General features: G+C 41.1%; 1 protein-coding gene across 8 annotated transcripts in view; it reads right to left on the bottom strand.

Moving 5' to 3' along the window:
* Positions 1-23,001, bottom strand: part of GAREM1 (GRB2 associated regulator of MAPK1 subtype 1) — a 78,649-nt gene that overhangs the window by 55,079 nt on the left and 569 nt on the right. For 7 of the 8 annotated variants that reach the window (XR_014566482.1, XR_014566483.1, XR_014566484.1 and 4 more), the window contains exon 2: positions 2,820-2,960. Coding sequence is in view for 3 of the 8 variants with exons in the window: in XM_083747685.1 (XP_083603811.1) it covers positions 2,820-2,960 (141 nt within the window). In the remaining 5 variants the exon portion in view is untranslated. Of the gene's footprint in view, positions 1-2,819; positions 2,961-15,342; positions 15,477-23,001 lie in introns of all 8 variants that reach the window. The other variant, XM_083747687.1, reaches the window with a different exon arrangement.

Raw genomic sequence — 23,001 nt, 5'->3', positions numbered from 1 at the left:
AACGGCGTTTACCTTCCCGCCGGAGCGATACCTATTTATTTACTTGCACTTTGACATGCTTTTGAACTGCTAGGTTGGCAGGAGCAGGGACCAAGCAACGGGAGCTCACCCCGTCACGGGGATTCGAACCGCCAACCTTCTCATCGGCAAGTCCTAGGCTCTGTGGTTTAACTCAATGTTTCCCAACCTTGGGTCTCCAGCTGTTTTTGGACTACAACTCCCATCATCCCTAACTAGCAAGACCAGTGGTCAGGGATGATGGGAATTGTAGTCTGAAAACAGCTGGAGACTGAAGGTTGGGAAACACTGGTTTAACTCATAGCACCACCCATGTCCCTGTTGAAGCTCTACATTTCTGTTTTTCTGAGGCAAGCAGAAAAAATGCATGACTGCTCTTTCAAGAGGTCAACCACACTCTTAAATCCGTAACATGGGCACACACAAGCCGGAAAATGCTTAAGTCAATCCACCCCATTTTCAACCTTGAGCTGGATCAGGAAACAAAGTTTCAGAAAGCATAGTGCTCCTTTAATCATTTCGTAACATGGTTAACTCCCTGACACAGAATTTTACTCTTTAATGATGACAGACTTGGCATCACTAACCCTGGGAAAAGACACTGTGTGCTGTCAAACAAGAGGAAACCCTTGCCTTTGAACTTCTGCAATATTTACTCTTTTGCATATATCCCATATATACTTCACGTTATGCACAATACTTTTGATCTTATTTCCACATGGGTATATGTGGTGCTGGTCTTCTGTTTTTAATCATTCTAAACTGAATTGGGTAGAGCCTCAATTTCTAGATTCCATTCATGGATTTGTATCTGCACCACAAAGCAAAGCTATTTAGACTAATAACTTCTCCAAAGAATCTTGGTAACTGTGCAGAAGAAAACCAGCACTCACACAGCAATCATAACCAGGGGACTTCAGGAAAGGCCATGGCAATCAATGTTTTACAACTATTTTCTGCTGATGGTGTAGATGTGGTTTGGGAAGCAAAAAGAAAGAAATGTTACAAGTGGAATGTATGCAGAAACCACACAACAAATATACCACACCAGTAACTGCTTTGGATGAGTTCCCCGTAGTAATTGTATCATATAATGCAGGGGATTAAGATTCAGAAACTGAAGATAGGAAGAGAAAGTGTGGAAGTTGCTTTTTATACTACTCATCTGAACTGCACCTCTGTATTGCTTTTTAGTTTCCTTGCAGAATCACTAAATTCATAAATGAGTTGTTTGGGTGAGAGAGAGAGCACATTATGACAAACACAAGTAACATTATCAGATAGTGATCAAATTATAAAGGCCCTCAGAGGTACTCTTTAAATTGCAGTTAAAGTCTAATAGTCTCTCAAGAAAAAGCCTGCCAACTGATCCATAGAGCTACTGAATGTACATAGCAGGAAACTGGCCTCTGATTGCCCCACAATAGATGTACCAGTAACTCTGGCAAATTTCAGTACTGTAAAATGCTAATAGGATTTATTATTGCCACCTGTGTTCCTAAATACCACTTTTTATTTAAAGGTGGTCAACGTGGTGCCTTCCAGATGTTGTTGGACTACAGCTCCCATCACTCTTGACTGGCGCTGATTGGAGTTATAGTCCAACAACATCTGGAGGACAATAGGTTGGGGAAGGCTACCCCAGGTCCCTGTCCCTTCAACCCCTACCCTATAATTATTTTTCCTTTATAAGGAGAGGAAAAAAGGATATATTTCACATATTGCTGAAAACAGGAGGTTACTATTTTAAGAATGAGTTGGAGAGTTCATATGATCATAACTCAGTCGTGCTATGAATGTCCTTATAGCCTCTCCCTAAATGCAACTCTTCAATTAATTATAGTTTCCCATTTTGTCTGAACTATCGTTAACTATAATTAATGGAAGACCTCCTGCTCTGTTCACTTGCTTGCACAATGGGAGGATCAAAAGGGCTGCCCAGGTGATTCTCAGGCTCATTTCTATCTTGTCTTCTTAAGCAGAGACATGATTGCCCCAACACACTCATTATTGCAGGCCAAGGGATCTTTTGGAACAGTGAAGCAAAAGGACAATGTTTTGATTAGAATTGCAGTCTTGACCCAGTTTTAAAAAGATATAAGAGAAAGGAAGCTTAAATGCAGCTAAGGAAATTTCAAATTATAGCTGTCACTTTATTTTAATTTTTTTAAAAAACCCTGCACTGAAAAGGGGCCTGGTGACAGAGGAAGAAAGAGAAATGAAAAAAAGTCCCCAGGAAAAGCAACAGACTGGCCACAACTATTTATTCCAGACAACAGGGAACTCTTAGAAGGGAAGGCATGCATGAAGTTGCAGCGATGTCATAGGTTAGACTAAACAATAGTTGTTTACAAGAGAAAGTAAGCTTTTTAAAAAATGATCCTGATTGGCATCCGTTCCAAGTCCACATGCTTATTCAGAAGCACGTAGCACTGCTGCCAGGAACAGGCATAAGTAGGCTATCATGTGGCTCAGTACATTTTCAGGCATGATGTAGTTGGGCACCTGATCTTTTTTCAAAACAACTTTGGAGGACTGTTTTGCATGAGACTTATACCACTTTTCTCCAGCAGCTAATGAAGCTTTCCTAGTTAAAATCACGATTTAGCAGTTTATACTGGTGCGTATCATCAGCTTGTAGGAATAAGATGCAGCTCCTTTTCTGCACTTATTTTCTTAAAGTAATAGTCACCTTTGCTGTCAATTTTGCTTTCCTTTGCCAAGCAACCAAAAAGGTGGCGTAATTGGTGGGCAACTCAGTCACCCTTTATTTTGCAGTTCAGAGCCAAAGCCACACTTACCAGCATAATGCACAGGGATTTCTATCTTCGGCCCTATGACGTAATGTCCCTCCTCCAGACTATGAGCTGTAATTGTGGTCCACTGTCGGCATGAATGAATCAAAAGGTATTCACTCTCCCTAAGACCTTCTATAGCTTCTCCTGCAAAAAAAAAAAAAAAAAAAAAAAGAGAGCAAACAATCAATACCATAATCAACATGTAGAATACTTTCAGATACCACATACAATGCTTGAGCTAATATATTATATTAGTATAGTGGCCAACTGGTGGATCTGTGAAATCCCAGGTGCAAATCTAATCTCTGCAATGAATTTAGTATGTGGTCTTAGGCAAACAGCTGTCTCAGCTTTTGGACTGCATCTGCATTGTGGGTCAATACAGTGCCAAATTCTCACAGGGTTACAGCAAGATTTATTGAACTTAATGCAAACATATATATTACAATGATACTGTTACTTTTTTGGTTTTGGCCTATTGACATTGCCATTTCAGTGTCTGGCAAGCAGGGCAAATCCATCCATCTTCAATTTCCATTGAAATTCCTAATCTTTCCCTACTCTCTCCACAGCAAAAAAAAGTGCAAGCTGTGCCTCTTTTATAGGTTTCAGGAATATTATAATGATCCTTGGATTGCTATGCTGTGTTCTGAAGCCAGCTTTTGATAGGTAAGCAGTGATGTAGGGTGGAACATTTTCCATAATGACACCCCCCCTCCCAGTTATATTTTTCTGTGCAGGGATCTTTTCCATTTCTAAAAAAATTAACCCATTTCATAAAAAATAATGCCATCAACAAAGGACCATGTCAAAGGCTGCCCCTGTTCCCATCACTGGAGTTGGGGGTGCAGTAATTGTGCCCCTCCACTAGGTAAGGAGATGCCATTAAAACACCTGATCCTATGAGCTACTATGCCATCCATCTGAGCCATGTCTCTTCAGAAATTGTCTACTAGTCTTTTACTTCAAGGCTACTATTATTCTGGATCCACCCGAATGCACATTATATGCTGAAATAACCTATGTTAACACAGAAAACAGAATCATCTTGATAAATCATGGCAAAGTCATGCAAATTCCTAACTTTAGTTTGGAAGAAACCAAGCAGGCTGACACAGGCCTAAATTAGTTGAAATTGTAACTTAGGGTGGAGCAAAACCCGTATAATTAGAAACAAGCTATCCTGTCACAATGTTTTCTAACTCTTTTAATGTCTCTCTCTGTTGGAATGGGGCAGAATGGATCAAGATGTGTTAGTAGAACTGAGACCAAAAGAAATTTATTAATACTTCAATTTGGCACTGGTTTTCTGTAGACATGTTTTATGATTTCAGGAAGAAATTTACTGCATTTCCCATCCTCTCCCAACCCATCCCGAATTCCTGCTTTCTGATTCAAGCCAATCCTTTTGTTGTGAAACACCTACTGGTGCTATAGCACAATGTAATTTAGATGCTTTGTAATCCCTCCTGTCTGGGAACCAGGTCACTGAATATTGCGCTTGTGGTGATTCTGCATGACTTGTACCTCCTTCCTACTCTCCCTTCTTGGGTGGCACACTTGTAAAGTGCAGTGCAGGGCAGACACCCATCTGCCTACACATAAGCACACTTTCTCTGCTACAGGCAGTGGAAAAATCCAGGATATGAATACCAAGGAGATTCACACTTTGCTACATGATTCTTCTCTTTGGATGCTAGGGAATCACATCCAGTGAGGTTTTCCTTAATACCCAATATTCTTTCTGCAACCAGATTGGTGAAGTGTTTTTCTGCCTGTATGCTGCCATGGCTCCTATGAATGCAGTTTCTCCAAGACAGTAGTCTTCCCTATTGTTCAAATCTGATGAAACTGACTTGTTTTGTTCCTCTCTGCCATGCATCTTTATTTCCTTTATTTTACCACCAACCCTGGAAATGGTTTGAATGTGTTCCGCATTATTGTATGTGGAGCTAAACCAGATCTGGGCCTAGTTAAAACATGACAGGAGACCACATAAGAACCTGTGCAACCTCAAAACTTTTAAAAGAAAAAGGAAGTTATTCAGACCACAAAATGCATCTGTTCAGACAGGCATTTTAGACTATGTCTGTGAGTGAGTTTGGCTATTTTTGATACTGTTGGTGAACTGTTTTCATTGACACAGTATGATTTTAAGTGATGTTTAAATTATTGTTTTTTAACCATTTTCTTATGTATACCCTGGAATCCTATGGGCCAGGACATGGCTTATAAATATAAATAATGCATCAATAATATAACAGGCGAGTCATATACTCCTCACATCTTACAATACAGGCAGGCAAAAGACAGCTTTTTGTTATTTTTAAAAGAAACTTTAGTAATGCCCATTTCTGTTTTAATCTTTCTATAAACCTCAGCACATTCTTAGCACATTAGTCTGAGCATAATCAATTGTTTAATGTGGAGCAGCACACTGATAAGCACTCCCTTTTTCAAAATGGCTATTTCTATATTCATCAGCTATTATCAAGTATGAATACATTACCAAAACAATTTACATCTCTCTGGTATCTCAGACATCCTCAAATCTTTCATACAAATATATTCAATGTGACATTTAATTACTTTTTTTTAACTCAGACATATGGCTTATGCACTTAAATACATGTTTTTATAGTCAGTGAGAAATAGCACTTCTTGCCTACAGACTGTTGTGCAATGATTCAACTAGCTACTGGCATTTTGCTAGCACTCAAACGTGAAAGTGCAAACACTACTATATTTCTCTGTGTTCTCCTGAAAGTTCATTATTTGGATTTTGGAAATCTTTTTAGAACGTAGACAAGCTCAGGAATTGTTAAGCAATAACACAAACACGGATCACATGCTATGTAAAAAGTGTTTGTGGGCGGGGGGAACCATCCCAGAATGCCCTGTGCCAAAAAACGATGTGGCCTCTGTAGTGCTTATATAATGATTTCTCAAAGTTTGATTGCCACACATAATTAAAACTGGACAGGAACAGTGAGGGTGTTGATGAGCTAATATTACAAAATCTCATTAGTAATGCATTCATTAAGATGGCATCTAGCTATACCATTTGCCAGCAACCATTCCCTCTACGTACAAAATGCACACTGCATTTGTTAATTAGAGGGTGGCAACCAGAGCAGAAACCTATTTTCTAAGAATCCTATAACCAACAGTCTCAGTCTATGTTTATGCCCTACAAATCCCTAAACACTCCATCAATCTGAGAAGGGGGGGCGACAAAAATATGTTCTTTCCCCAAATCAATGGGATAAAAATGGAGCTCATTGCTCTAGTATGGAGGCAAGTGATAACAAACCTATTTCTCCATTCATAATGATGAAATTTTATATGCTTACGTAGGAATGAAATCAGCAGATGTGAAATACATCCCACTCCGGCTCATTTAATTGTACTCCCACATAGTTTGGCATATGATCTTTGAGGGAAGCTATAGCAAGGAAGAATGCAATCTGGTTCCTTCAAAGGGAGAAATATTAGGCTAATGAGATCACTCTGGCAATCTCTCTCTCTCTCTGTATTCCTGCATTCAGGGGGTTGGAATGGATGATCCTCAGAGTCCCACAGCTCTATGATTCTCTCCCTCTCTCTGCATGAGCACACTTGCCCTGGGCCTTAGAAAGCTAAGCTGGCTGGGGCCCCCCAACCTCTGGGAGACACCACTCAATCAATCAATCAATCAATCAATCAATCCTTTATTGCATTAGCATACAGCCATAGCAGGATAATAATAATAAAAATAAAATAATAAAAAGGTAATAAAAGAATTAAGACAGGACCAGGTCTAGGACACACTACCCCGTCAGAGTAGCCCTAAGTTTCAAGGCCTGCACTATAAAGATTGCCACCCCACGTGTAACTTGGGGATTTGCATCCACAAGAAGCAATTTCAAACAGTCTTCCTTGGATGTGATGGTGGACGGGATCAAGAGGAGGAGCTTAGTTCTTATTAGCTCATAAATAGGGCAGTAGAAAAAGAAATGTATGAAGTCCTCAACTTCATTCATTGTGCATGGACATAGACGCTGTGTAATAGGGGTCTTAGAGTAAATCCCCTGCAGGAAGGCCGTGGGTATAGAATGGAAATGGGCCATGGTAAACGCTCTTCTCAAATTGGGCTCCGTCAGGTCTATCAAGTAGTTGGCAAGTGATCTTACCACTTTCACTTTAGGGAGCCACATGGAGAGGCGAGCTGTGGGAGACACCACTCTTTGGGGCAGGTGGGTGGGACAGCTCAGAGACCAGGGACAGCAGCAGCTGCTGCCTGGAGGACTCCCAAGGAGATGAGGCTGAGGGAACACTCCACAAGGGAGAGCATTTGAAAAAGGGTGAGGGGCTGCCAGCTCTGCAGGCAAGGGGTGACATAACTGGGCTCCTGAGCCCCACAGGCGTGCTGCAGAAAGAATGTAGTTGATTAAGGGAGTCATGGACTCAAAAAGGTTGAAAACCTCTGATATAAGAGGCGGATGTGAGGGGGGGGGCTGGTTGGTGAAGATGAACCTTGGAAAAGTGTTACCTTGACCTTGACCCTAACGGGCCATGCACCAGCCTCCAAGGGAAACTGCACTATGCTGCATTTCCAACCACCAACCAACCATTCCCAACACCTAGAAGAACTTCCAGCTTAGCCTCCAACACAGAGTGAAACCAAGAGTCGCTGTGGGAGAAGGTGAGTTTGGCACATATAAGGAAAAACTTGCAGCACCTAAAATTTCTGGATCTTGGCTGCAAAATGTTTTCTAATTACAGTGAGCCAGGCAGAACTAGAGCCAATTTATTTGAAAGGTGCCAAATATAGAGTGACATTAAGAGCATTTCCCCCCACCATAAAAAGTAGTTTTACTTACAAAAGTAAGAAAACAAGTGACTCATTCACTCACAGAAATAGGCTGCAGTATGTGATATAAGCCTACCAAAAGCTGATTTTTTTTTATTTTAAAAATGCCCACAAAAATGGTGACTGTGATAAGTGCCTATAATAAAGAACTTCTTTCCATTCCTCCTGCCTTTGAACAGACAACATCCATGCTCCACTTTCTCTAGCTCTCACAGCTACCTAAGTTGACTTGCAGCAACACACATTTGTATCCACTCTTTCCTCTTAAACGAATTCCGTTCTATGCATGCCTGTCTGATTTTTTTTTTGCCTTCTCGACTGTTATAATTTTACTACCGTTACCAAAGAGTTGCCAACCTAGCTTAAATACTGCCTGTATAATCAACTTTTTATTTCTGTAACAGCTCGCACATTAATCCATTTTTTTGCCATTTGCAATTGTTTATAAACTTTGATCTGCTGTCTGATTACTATTTCCCCCGGCATAAGTGTAATGCAAGCATAATTTGCCCTGTGAAATGTGCATAACTGTGTGTTTCTCCTCAATGTACATATGTTTGTCATGTACTCATGCATCTCTTCAACACATGTAAATGAGGCCACACAGTAAGAGCTTGGGATCTAGCTTTAAGGCAGCACAATGTGCAGAACAAGTTTATTGTTTACATGGTATGGAAGTGAAGATGGATGTCAGAACCTAAAAGTTCCATGCTTTTTGGTGCATGGTTGAATTTGTAAGCACCTTTGCTTAAAACTTTTTTCAAACCCTAGAAACGATATTTGTGGTTTCAGGAGTGTGATTATGTCACTATAACATTCAACCAGACTTGTTTTACTGGGATTGCCTATGATTCTTTGATACTGTTATTCGTCCTGGACACTTGGGATAAAAGGATAACAATGGAGAAGCAGGAGCCAGTTATTGTGCACTTTGACCATCTTTGGTCAACAATTTCTGAAGCCTCAAAATTAACAGACTGTGTACTTATGTACTACGTTACAAAAACATATCACAGTGTCACAGCAAGTTACGCATACTGTGAATTGTCCCTCCAAGCTCAGGGACTGCAAACTTCATGTCAATTAAGACACGAGGAGATCACTGGCATTCTATAATAATTTTAAAGGCTTTCCATTAGTTGGATTGACTTTAACCTCAACAGAGCAGCAAAAGGAACAAATAAAATTTCACTGTGGAGAAAAGCAGCGGTCAATGCCAAATGCTTTGTCCTTTTCAGCCACCCTGAGGAGAGAGTTCTGTATCAAGATGAGCTTTCTTGGTATGAGGGCCACTCAACAGTATTTGAGGGGAACTATGAATGGACACAGTTTTACATTCTTACGGTATATTAGTGGTGATCCTATTTCACAATTTGACTTTCAGAGAGAAGCAGAGGAGCACAATATATTCGGCCAAAACAAATGTATAATCTTTGTTCTTTTTAGTACTACTGAGCAATGTAACTGAATTCTACAAAGGCAACTAAGATGACATTTAAAGGGGGTCTGTGTTGTGTACTGCAAATAACTGCTGACTTGAACAAGACAAAAGTGACCCATTTTTTTCCACTTTTATTTGAGATGGCAGCCAGCCAGCTAGACATCTTTACACTCCACTGGCAAAATTTACTACAGTGCTGAAATAATTCCTGTATTGTAGCAGCACAGTAGTATATCACCATTTATACTCTGTTCGTTAGATGTCACAAGAGCCTTTTTAATATAAACATTCATTTTTTGCTTACAATCCTGACACCTACTGTGCTTCAGACACAAAAAGGAACTGAAGCCTTTTGCTAACAGCTGAAACACGTGTGCAAATTAAAACAGCCTTCTTTTTTTATCCAAGAACCAAACAATGTTAATTTTCTGATCAATAGAACTTCACAAATGTTTTGTTTTATTTATGATGCATGGCTACTATTGTTATAACTCCTTCAATAGTAAGAAACTTCCTTCAAAGCTTTTCTCCCCCTAGTCAGTAGAAAGATGAAAGAAACATCTCCTAAGATTTTTTGTACTTTGGCTTGGTCATCTAGTCCAATCCCCTGTAATGAAGGAATTACAGCTAAGAATAAAGTATGCAGTTCCAAAGGCTGGAGAACCTAGAAATGAATGTGGGTGGGTGGGTGGAACCTCGGTTATTGCTTCCTTTATGAATATATTCACAAGACTTTAGTATTGCTAGCTAAAGAGCTGCCGGATGTTTTTAAGTTCTATTCTCCCCTTGCAGGACTATTAGCTTGTATAAGGCTTTTCCAACCAACTGATTCTTCCAGAGGGGAACTAGGACCATGAATACTGACTCATAAGCCAGCTAGTCCTTTAAGAGGCTCTTGCTGGTAAGCATAACAATAACTCTGTCATGGAATCCAAGAAGGGGAGGCGAGGGGAAGTCGCGGAAAAAAGTTATTGAAAATAAGGACTGTAAATGTTGAATGTTTTTTAATTTTGCTTTTTCTTTCTTACTTTCTTACTTTTTAAAATTATTTTATCTTTTCTGGAAAACTGTTTTGTTGTTTTTTGCCTCTGTGTATTATTTGAAACTCCAATAAATATCATTTAAAAAAACACACAAAAACCTATCAGCTCCAGCCAGCATGGCCAGTGGTCAGGGATGATGGGAGTTGTAGTCAAACATCTGGAGGGCTAAAGGTTCACAGCTCCTGCACTCAAGGCGCAGGAGCCCTAATACTGAAACATTGGTCAGCTTTCTTCCAGTGAGAATGTGCTGAATACCAAATGACTTTATGCTTCTCTCTCCAATTAATTGGATGTTTTCATGTGACAGTAATTCATAGGAATCAGTGAATTCCCCATGGCTTCTGCAAATGAGCGCCCACACAGAAGCTTGGCAGCACTAGGTAGCATGGGTTGGACAGCTGCCACTCTCATTTGTCTTTCCCTACGATGCTACAACCTCTCTCATTGCTCCCACATCCTCTTTGCCTCTACTTTGTGTGGAGAAGTCCCACCAACTCATTTGTTCGCTCTGAGAGCAAAAGGGTGAAAGGATGACGTATTAGAGCGCAGGCTTCCTGGTGCCCACTGCAGAGGGTGTGGAGAGGGGGACACTCAGCGGTATGGAAACCTTGACCCAGCCCTGAAGATGAACACAGAGCAGGATGTGTGATAGCTGGGAAGCACATGTTCCATCTTTATTTGTCTCACAATTCAGTTCTGGAAGAAGAGGATTATGCTCCCCAGTAGAAAGTAATTTCTCTCTCTCTAATGCAGCTGATTTACCTTCTGAAATGCTTACCCCCTCCCAGTTTTGAAGAGGCAGGTTGGCTAGCAGCAGACCCAAACTCCCCATTTAGGTGGACCTACATTAGAAGGAAACTTTGAATATATTCGCTGTCTTTTCGGCCAAAGTTCTCTAACTGCAAGTCATACAGAACTTGGCTTGGTTTGGTTTTTTAAATCACAACACATATCCTATTTTTTAAGTTTTTGCAGTCTGTTTGTGCAATGGGTAAATGGTCCAATACAATTAATTACCAAACGTATTGAAAAATTTCCCTCCATGTGAATGCTGAACTAATTTGGAGAGCCTGATAGAGGGATAATTTGATTTGGCTAGAGGCCAGGGAAACAGAAGGGAGGAGGAAGGCAGGAGTTGGACAGCATTTTCTGTTCTTATTTTGCATTTTAGGAAGAACTGACCTCTTGAACAGAAGTTCAGAGAAGGTTCAAAGACAGATGTAAACCAGCAGAAAAGTTACATAGAATTTTCAGGTACTGTTCAAGTTCTTTGAGTTGTTCTACAATTTAGTAATGCCATATTTCAACTAAGGGGTATGAAAAAGCTGCTATCTTTTTAAATGACAGATTAGATTTACTTCCTCTTTGCTACTGATCAGCTTTATGCCAACTGCTGTTTACTGAACATGTGTTAAATCAAGGGGTTAAATACCATTTGGTTGACAGTTATTTCACATAGTATACCTATTCCTGAAATTTCACACACTGAGCAAAGCAACAGATTTTAACACATTTAATTAGAAGACAGTGCTTTGACAAGAAAAAAGATTTTTTTCATCTGCAGTAACTTATTTAATTATACTATGTCCAACAAAAAACAACAACACACACCTTTTAAATATGTGGTTCTATTAAGCCAAAGGTTAGCAATGTGGCATGTGTGAGCATAGTGGTCTCCTTGAGGATTCCATCTGGCACTCACAGCCTCTGAAATCTCTCTATTCATGGCTCCCTTGGCCATAAAGTGATGGTAAACTCTCCCCCCTCCCCATTGCAAAATATCATAGGATCATAGCCTTGTAGAGATGGAACGGACTCCAAGGGCCATCTAATTCAACCCCTTGCAATGCAAAGTACATAAAACTGAAGGAGGAAGCTATAGGAGTGGCATTCTTTCCCCCTTCCTCTTTCAGCTCTATGTGCTTTCCAGGGGTCAGATTAATTCTACTGGATCCAACTTTCACCCAGAACCCTTGGAAAAGCAAGGGGTGTGTGTGCGTGCACATGCTGATCTGGAAGAGAAGTAATTAGAGTGGATGGCTCTCATAGCACTCACTCAAAATCCAAATGTGCCCATGGGTCCAAAAAGGTTGGTGACCCCTGCAGTAAGCTACATTATCTAACAGGGCTGTCTTCTATGAATTTGTCCAATTCTCCTTTGAAAGCCATCCAACTCTGCAGCTGTCACCACCCCTTGTGGCTGAGAAATCCACAAGTTATCTGCTGCACGTAGCAGCAATTTTTCTTGTCTACAGCTATACCAGTTTAATTGGGTAATGTAGAATTCTAGTAACATGGGAGATGGAGAAAATTTTTTCATCCCACACCATGCACGATTTTAGAAAACTCTACCCCACCCCTCTTACCTGGCTTTTTCTTACCTGCTAAAAAGTAAAAAGATCCAAGGATGGGTGTAGCCAGGGGGGCAACTGCCCCCCCAAATCAACAAAAGTAAATAAAAATACATAGCTAACTGAGGTTCTGCGCGCCCCCCCCAACAAAAATCCTGGCTATGCCCTTGGCTCCAAATGCTTTAGTCTCTCTTTGTAGTGAAGGCTTTCCAGTCCCTGACTCATTTTGGCTGCAGCTTTACCACTTCTAGGATACCTCATTCAAGATGGGGGGTACTCAGAAATAAACCAACTTTAGGACAGTCTTTAGCATCAAAATGAGCCTATCCCTGACAATGAGCAAACCGTTCAAAAATGCCTCCCTCCAGCCCTCTGCAAATGGGGGTTAACCGAGTTCACAAGCACCCTTTTATTCAACAGGTGGTAGCAATGGCTTCCACACAGAGGATATATTGTGTAGGATGGCATGATACAAGATGCAAGGATAGGAGTGTCGGATTAGAACTGGGGAGACTCTGGTTCAAATCCAACTCTGTCATGAAGCTCAAAAGGGATCTTGGTCCAGTTACCAGCTCTCATCCTAAACTACTTCACCATGATGTTGTGAGGATAACATGAGAAGGGACCATGTACTCTGTGTCTTGAACTCTCAGGGGAACAGGTGGGATAGAAATGTAACAAATGAAATATGCGGTTCAACCACGCACACCACAAAAAAACCCTTTGCTTAACCTAAAGTCTGCTGGGTTTTGCTCAAGGTCAGTTTTTAACTGCTCTTCTACTACTTTTCAGCGCCCAGCTTAGGAGGCGTTAAAAGGGGAATATACAAATTCTGGAGGAAAAGGCTATTAAATGTGACTGCTTGTGATGGTTGTCGTACTACCTCTAGGGCGCTATACCTAGTGAAAACAACAGTGGAAGAGAGCTCTTTGGTGGAAGAGTCACAGGTCAGCGGCAGAGCATTTCCTTTGTGCACAGAAGATCCTGGGTTTAATCCCTGGCACTTTCAGGCAGGGCTGGGAATGTCCCTTGCCTGAACTCCTGGACAACTGATGCCAGTTCATGTATTGTAGACAAAGCCAAGCTAGATGACCAACGGTGTGACTTGGTACAAGGCAGATTCCTATGTTCCTTTTGTCTTTCTACTTGTGAAATTCTCTTGACATCTGCTTAGTCACCATGGGAGGCAAAATTCTGGACTAGCTGAGGCCTTTGGTCTGATTCCACAGGGCTCTTTTTATGATCAGCCTGAATCCTATTGGTTAAGATTAAGGTTAAATGTTGGAGAAATCCAATTATTGCCAGGTATATCGTGGTCCCCCTTATCAAACTGAGGCCCCACCCAGGCTAACAAAGGATTCAGACCAAAGTTCTAGTACTATCTGCAGACACATCCTCCTGAGAATTTTAATTGAGCCTTTTGACTTGCCTACTCTATAAGGATTTCCCTACTGGCCAACTACAGTCCAGCTCCGCCACTTACTCATTTAGGCTTTCCTGACTAGAGTATATGTGCTGGGAAATGGTTTAGAGCTCATTGACAATTATTTCCATTAGGGGATGCTATTAACCTGACGTGTTGCTTTGGCATATTACAGAAAGGCTGCTATATGACTGTTGCAGAGGCAGGATAATCTTAACACAGATTTCTCGCTGCATTAAATTGATGTAAAATATTAGCACGAGGTTTTTTATAGAAGTTCTAAACAGTTTCAGTGGGGGAGCGGGAATCCTTTGGGGAGGAAGAGCAGGATATAAGATCAATTTAAATAAATAAATTGGTTTTTAGGGTGTGTTCTCAGTTCTCACATGCCCACCACTTGCCCTGATACCCAAACGTTTAGGGGAGATGCACACCTTATGTTTAAAACACACTCGATACACATGACTGTTCTACACCATAAATTCAAAGCACACCCAAAACACATTTAAAGCACATGACATCCTCCAAAGAACATTGGGAACTATAGGTTACCCCTCACAGAGCTACATTTCTCAGCACCCTTAACAAATTACAGTTCCTGATGTTCTCAAGGGGTGTGTGTCATATGCTTTAAATGTATGTTGGATGTGCTTTAAATTTCTGGTGTTGACCTGCCCTTTCAATTTGTTGCTTCCAGCAAAGAGTAGGGGAGAAGCAAAGTGGAGACTTCCAGCAGCCTGCACTAACACATTGCACCCTGGTGCTAGACCACAGTTAAACATTAACTATGGCTTGATATTACATGCAAACTAGGCCATTAACAATTCATTGTGGGAAGTTGTTTAATATATTTTGGAAATGTTTAGTATGCCTCAAGTAAAGTAAAGAAAATAGAGAGGCTTTAACTTGGGAGAAGGACTGAATTCACAATCATACCACCTTCGTATTACGTATGGCAAGAAGCTATGTTGTATTGCTTCCCACAAATCTATCTATTACTGAAGCAGGAAGTTAACACAATACAGCATATTGGATTGCACACGATCGAACATAAAGCAATGCCGTCACACTGAAAGCTATAGTCACATCCTTTGCCCATATCTGACTGTCTGTCAAAACACATTGAGGCAAATTTATTCTCAGCCCAACTGTCTATACACATCTACTTTGCAAGTACTGGGTTCAGTGGGACTCACTCTCAGATATGTTTGCATAGGATTGCAGCATAAGACCTCAGACTAAACTGCAGGGAACAGTCTGGCACTGAGAGCAATAAGGTACTGAACATGTGGAGGCTCCTCCTCTTCTCTATTCAATTGTACAATACAAAGAAAACAATTTACAAAAGCTATGTTTATTATTATTTGTTATTTTTATTAATCACTCTTTTCACAAAAGTAACTCAAGGCAACTTACAGAAAATATTAATTAAGCAATATTAAGCTGTATAAAATATTGCTCAGTGTCTAAATCAAACAACTCAACCAGATGCTGTAGAAGCATCATCACCATCATCATCTAAAGACGGGCCCTGACTGTGGGCTTACAGACTGTAAGACAAGAAAGAAAGAAAGAAAATAATTAAGGAACAAATCAGAGAGGAAGGCCTCTGAAACAGTGGGAACTACTGCAGAGAGAAATCTTCAAAAGCCACTCAAGCTAATGGGAGCTTTGGGAAGGGGGTGATGGGATCGTGGCCTGTGAGGAAAGGGTTGAAAGGGTCTCCCCACGGTCTTTATCAATGGCTATTTATAGTAGTGTTCTGTTTCAGAGAGATGCATGACATCAAATCATGGATTTGACGCCGCATGTAGTTTGGCCCTGGGCATAGTGTCCCCTTATAACATGCTAAATAACACCTTTGGAATGTGGCCTGAACTTCTTGTATGTGGACGAATAAGACTTTACAACACAATAATAACTGGTTTCTCTCTCTAAACAGCAGCCATCTCCCATTGCAGTTATTAAAAAGATCAGTTTAACCAGAGGTCACAAGTCATAGCTGCCTGCCTTACAACATCCTCTTGTAATAGCCTTTCTACTTCTCAAGTGCAACATAGTTCTCTTTCTCTCAGAGCAGCCTTGAACAATGCACACTTATACTGCCAATAAGGGAAAAGCACTTTCCTCCAAGGCCCTTTTCATTCCTGAAAATGAACTTCACAAGAACTCAAAGGGAACCGTCAGAACCGAACTAAAATATATATGTGTGACTCATACCAGAATGGTGCTATTGTCAGTTATGTTTATTTGTACTTAAACATGTTTCTTTTATTTTTGGCCAGTGCTATAACAGGGGTTCTTGTGGCAGCTTGTAATAAGGCTAAAAACTAATGAAAAATTCATTCACTAGAACAGGCACCATCACCTAACTAAACCAACAATTCATATTTACGCCCCTAATGAAGTTTTATACTTTTGCAAACCTGCAAGCAACTGTTGCAAGCTGGGTATAGGCAAAATGGGCTCAGCTCACTTAGGTATACAGAAATGAGATTCCCCCCCCCCCCAAGGAAATAACATATGCCAGGGAAAGACAGCAGACCATACCAGGTAAAAATGCTTTCAGAAATGGCTATCTTGGGAAACAGCAACTATGGAAGCAACTTGGAACTATGGAAGGCACCACATTGAGCCGCATGAAATGGAAGTCCATCAACCAGGTATCTGAAGAAGTGTGCATGCACACGAAAGCTCATACCAAGAACTGACTTAGTTGGTCTTTAAGGTGCTACTGGAAGGAATTTTTTTGTTTGGGAAACAGCAGCAACAGTACAGTATTCCAAACTGTCAACAGACTGAGCTGTATGTTTCTTCTTACAACCCGTTAGTGGATAGCACACATAACATGTACCCAACATACAGGACTCTGTACACATAATTGTGAATGGTGTACTAGATATTCCCCATGGCACATGAAGTTAGCTTTCTCTTAGTGAAGTTAGCTTTCTCTTAATGAAACTAGTATAGGACTTCACAGCCTACAGTTATTCTTCATCAACTTGGCAATTACAAGTTGCTTGGAATTACCCTAATCCACCTCCTCAAAAAACGTGCCTTCTTCCATGTCAGTATTATGGCCTCATTACACAGCCTCCTGCCCAGTTCAGACCTATCAAATCTCTCCAATGATTTGCCTAATCGCCAGCTTCCACTCCTCCCGCCGTGATACACCAGCTCCCCTGCCCTGGCTCTCATTTTAACAATAGCATGTATATATGCATAGCCAAAGCCATCTGTTTAAAAACATGGTAGTTGGAACCTGTGGGAGCTACCAAGGCCAGCAGCTCTGAAGGAACAGCACTTATTTTAAGTCATTTCTATACTGCTCTTCATTTAAAAATGTGTCAATCCTAAGGTGGTTAACAAAAAAGCAGTATCTTACTGGCACAAGAAAAGGACTTCTTTAAGTTTACTACAGCAGTTTCAAGGATACCAAAATTGGTGGTTATCTCAGGGTTCAAAGACATTGAAAAGGAAGTATAAGAACTGCCTCAAGTACCAGAGAAAGTACAAGGCTTAGTACAAAGCTATGATAGAGGAAAGGGGGAAACCATTCCATATTAATCAATAAAAATGAATTAGCTGTTTAAAATAAAAGCAGCTTTAGACATCACATCACTAGGCAAAGAGCTAACATGAGCTTTACTGCATTGGAAGATGACCTACAGTAGCAATTAAATCTCCAAAGGATTGCATTGAAGCAGGAGGAAGTAGTTTGTCAGGCAGTTATAACCATGATGAGTGGAAAGAGGAGAAAGAACTCACTTGAGCACAACGGGCCACATTCAGCTTCATGGCTCTTAGAAGCAAGGGCGTTAGGCTTTTTACAACATTTTGTTTTCACATAACGAGTGCCACAATATTTCATTTGTAGGTTGCCTCAAATGAGTGTGTCTGTGCAAAATACCTTAATGTGAGAATTAAGTGCCATAGGAATTACCCCCGTGGCAAGAACATGCTCACCGGCCCCAGACTGTGTTGGTCAACCAAAAAACCAAAGCTCTTATATCCAAACTGCTAAGTATGGTGGGACATATTCCTTTTCAAAATCTATCTGGCACCATCCTTGCCAGAAAAATAATGGACTCGTATAATACTACATTGCTTTCTACACATCCATCATATCTTTTCAAGGAGCCAATAACATCAGCATGTCTCCCTAGTTCTTATGCAAGACACCAGCATGTCATGTGTATCTATTTTCCCACTGAATCACTTTCTTCTGGAAAAACAGTACCATCAGTGTACTGTAATAAAAGAGCTCCTTTCTACAAAGAAATTCAGGGCCATGCTAAACAATGCAAGATTCCTTTACAGCACTTTTGTGTACATATAGGGAAAAAGCATGAAAACTGCTTTTAGACTGAAAAAAATGCATGAATCTACAAAAATTGAGAAAAATTCTTTCTCTACTGTAATTAGTCACTGCTGTGAAGTGTACACTACACAATGAGAAGTGTGTGTTCACTTGACACAGCTTTCTACATCATTTTTGAACAGATCCACAGATATGTTTTCCTTCCTCAGACCCTATTTTGTCTGCTTGCTATTCTTTCAAAGGAACTTGCTGCAATTTGCTTGTTTACCATTCATTATTGTTTCCACAACATTCCCTTGCAGGAATGACACTTACATGGCTTCCCAGTACCCTCATGCATTTTAATTGCATACTTTCTGAATTTCCAAAGTCACCCAGGCAAAAATACATACAGAGAGCTCCTAGCAGAAGTGTCCACACATAAAAAGAATAATACCAATGGTTAATAAAAAGCCAAGATGTTGTTGTTGTTGTTGTTTAGTCGTTTAGTCGTGTCCGACTCTTCGTGACCCCATGGACCAGAGAACGCCAGGCACCTCTGTCCTCCACTGCCTCCCGCAGTTTGTTCAAACTCATGCTGGTAACCTCGAAAACACTATCCAACCATCTCGTCCTCTGTCGCCCCCTTCTCCTTGTGCCCTCCATCTTTCCCAACATCAGGGTCTTCTCCAGGGAGTCTTCTCTTCTCATGAGGTGGCCAAAGTACTGGAGCCTCAGCTTCACAATCTGTCCTTCCAGTGAGCACTCAGGGTTGATTTCCTTCAGAATGGAGAGGTTTGATCTTCTTGCAGTCCATGGGACTCTCAAGAGTCTCCTCCAGCACCATAATTCAAAAGCAAAAAGCCAAGATACGGGATGACCACCAGGTACTCCTTTTGAACAAAAGTGGGGTAATGACCCCTTCATGGATCACTGCCTTGCCGTGGCGAAGGGGCTTGAAGAACTCAGAGAAGCTATGAACTATGCCGAGTAGGGCACCCAAAAGCCAAGATACTGCAGTGGAAATAATATGCTGCACAAGTAAAATGAATTCTACCTCAAGAATGTAAAATGCAACTTAAGTTCTACATTCTGTAGTTTTCTTTGCCGTGGCTTTCCGACTCCGGATGTATTTGGGCACATGTCTGTTCCCCCTCTCCATATCCTTAGACATTCAAGGCTAATTATTAACATAGAGAGGAAAGCGTGCACACGCGCACACACATCTATTTAGAGCTATTTTCATATTCATTCATTCAGTCTTATTAATAGCTCTGCACAAAAAGATACTGTCCTACAACCTTAAGCAAAACCTTGTTGTGAAAATAAGCTCATGCTGAAGGAAATGTCTTCTGCAAAACTCCTCACAAAGATACTGCTCTGGAAGTAATGCAAAGTTAACAATATGCACCAGACCAACCAAGGACATTCTACATGTGTAACAGTCCACAGAACAGTCCAAGTGATCTAGAGCATCCTTTGCCAACCTGGTGTCTCCCAGAGGTTCTGGACCACATCGCCTATCAATCCTAGCCAGCACGGGAGGCAGGATTAGAATATACTGTTGCTGGCAGAGCACAGTGGCTAGGAAAATGAAATGTGGGCTCAGAGAATCCCAGTTCAAATCTTCCTAAAACTATGAACTCATGGGATGACCACCAGGTACTCCTTTTGTACAAAAGTGGGGTAATGACTAGCACAAGAATATTGTAGGGATTTTGTTTTTGTAATATATCTTTGCATGTAAGGATTCTTAAAGTAGTGGATGTTAATAACACTGAACAGTTAGGAAAATTATTGTAAATGCAAAGTTTGATGGTGATGATGTTGGCTATCCTAATTTATTCAGTGACAAAGTATAACAATCAGGGTCAGGTTGATACATACACACAAAGTCTAAAATCCGCAATTGGATAGTATTTGTATCCAACAAAAATGTCACAAGGTAGTGAAGAAGCTTTCAAGTTCTCCAAAACTCCATGCTAAACCAAAAGTGTTCTACTTAAGTGTATATGGGCAGATAGCCCTTAGGACACTCACACAAAGGAGCTGGGTTATTAGCCATCGGAAGCACTTGTGCTTTACTGAATATGCAAATACAGAGGATTTTTTTTCTATGTATACCATCAGAAGTAACTATTTAACTACTTTTAAAGATATTCAAGATCAAAGACTGAAGTGTGTCCAGTGCTGCCATCACTCGATATATCCAGATTCACATAGATGCCGTTCAGAATGAAAATACGGGCCGTGTATTTCTATCAGGGTGAAAGAGGTGAAGAAATTCTAAATTCTTGGAAACAACAGCTGCTAATGAGCAGATCTTGAATTTTATCAAGTCAACCCCTTAGTATCTCACTTTTCGCATTAGGCAAATGGGCCAATACTATTTAATGATGTTTTCAGCAGTCTATTGTGAGAAGGACAATAGGAAAGAGTGTTTCACATTTTTAAAAATTAGGAAACAATTGGAAACTTAACCCCTCTTCAGACAAGCAGGAACCTGGAAGAGAAACACGTGGGGAGGATGTGGGGTGAGTGTGCTACTTTTGCCTCCCCACATTGCTGTCCATGGGTTAGAAGACAACTGCCCAAAGCAAGGAACCTCATGTCGGCTCCCAAACAACATAAACTCCCAGAAAATCAGGGTTCTTTACTACATGGGAAGCCAACACGAGTCACCCTCCAACTTGCAGAGGGGAACAGATTCCCATAGCCATGTACGGCTTCTTCCAGTTCCTGGAGCCATGAAGAAAGTCTTGGACACAAATGGACAGTGATCATAGAAAACGGAGATGTGTGAATACCAGGAGACTAGGTGGATTGCAAAGGGCATTCAGAAAAGAGACTTGCACAAGAGCTGTAATACAGTGAGGAAAAAAGCCTTAATCCTAAAGTTATAATGACATCAAGGGTTGAATTTCAGGAAGAAATTATGATTAGAAGGAGATAGCAGAAAATTATGGAGAGCAGCATAACAGTTCAAAAGCTGCAGTGGAAAACCTTCCCAGCTCAGTTATCCACTTCCCAACTGCTTGCCGATCACACAGTAGTTACAACCAATGCAAGGGGAAGAGAAGAACACCAGCAACTATTTTTGCACTGCTACATTTGAGAGGAGAGGAAAAGCGGATGAAAACCCAGTAGACCGGCTCCTAATAATAGAAATGCACCAGTCAACAACCCTTCTATGCCCTCCTTTATTAACACGTTATATAACTTGGCTATTCGTTTTAATTCATAGACGTCATCCGATAATATGCAACCACTTGAACAGAAGAGTCAACTGTTAACTAGAGAATACTGAAGAAAAATTCAGGCAGGGTGCCCATATGAAATGTGCTGTCTTTAGTTTAATGAATGTCTAGCTTAATCAATTGGGAATACCTTGATAGATCTGGGCGAATAGGTGATGCAGGGTTGGAACCATTATCTATTCAATATTTAAAGAGGCATAAATATTGCATCATAGCTGTTGCTCTCCTGCACTGCATATGTAAACAAGGCAGATGCAAACACACTTCTCCAAGACAGAGAATGATTAGCAATTCCATATCTTGCCATTCTAATATGAATTTTTTTTTTTCATAACTTGAAAGTTCAATTTGTGCAAAAGGCTTTTTAAAAAGAGCTTTCAAAGGATTCAATTGTAAATAAATCTAATTCAACGGCTGGCACAGGAGATGGGTACACAAGAAAATGGGTATTCTGTGTGATTGTGTGGGGATGGGGAAAGCAAAATCAAATATAAGTTTCAATCTGAAGCTACCAAAAAAAAAAAAAAAAAGCTTTTGGCTAGCTGAGAGAGCACAGATAACTGAAGAAGTAATTGCAATGGTTATAATTACTATAATGTGTTTGTTTGACAAACGCATCTCCATAATAAAGGAGCTGGGGGAAAATAAGCACATCATACTAACCCTTTCAAAGTTAAACACAGCTTGCCAGAATAGCCCTTCAACAGAAGAGCCTATCAACCATACTTTGAAGGGAATTGGATTTCTGCACCAAGCTACAGAAGCAATTCTTAGTTTATGCCCCTTTGGGAGGGGATTTATAACCATTTCTTCTTTCCCTGTACCACTCCTGTTAATGTTGCCCTCAGTAAGAGAAGCTGAGAGCCAATAGCCATCTCAATAAATCTATGGGCGAGCACAATTCTTGCTCTGAGATTACGCAGAGTCCTATACTTTGCGTTTTGGACCACAAGCCAACATAACACACCTGAGCCCATCTGCTTGAGTGGATTTCTTAAGCACGCAGCTCTTGAATTTGCATTGTGTTCCGGGGCTATCTAATATCCCAGCCGCAAGTCAGCCCAGGTGATTTGCAACGGGACCTAACTTCCAGCTGAATTTCTTGGGATCGCAGCCAGGGCGACTAAGGGAAAGCCTCTCGACTTTCAGATATGATAAATTAAAACGGCCCCGATTCGCGCAGGGAGCAACAGTGGGCAAAAGGCGAGCCAGGGGCCATTCGGGCGCAGCTCACTTGCCCCCTCCTCTCCTCCTCATTCGGCGCGCCGACCGCCCCAGCTCCCCGGGCCCCGAGACCGCCCCCCGCCGCTCTGAGCTCCTTAAGATCAAAGCCCTGGCATTCGCCTCCTTCGTGCCCCATTCATATTTTAGTCACGTGCCCCCTCTCCCCAATGGGCTCTTCTCCCCAGAAGGACTCGCGCCCGGAGTTTGGACGGCGTTCAAGTGGAGCAGAGGCAGAGTCTGGCGACTCTTTCCGAAGTGGCTGGGGAAGGAGGAGAGCCAGTGCCCGGCTGCACA

This window comes from Podarcis gaigeae (assembly GCF_964106915.1).
Source record: "Podarcis gaigeae genome assembly, chromosome: 7".
Classification (NCBI taxonomy): domain Eukaryota; kingdom Metazoa; phylum Chordata; class Lepidosauria; order Squamata; family Lacertidae; genus Podarcis; species Podarcis gaigeae.
Note: the sequence above shows the minus strand (reverse complement) of the source record. Positions and strands in the feature narration are given on the sequence as shown.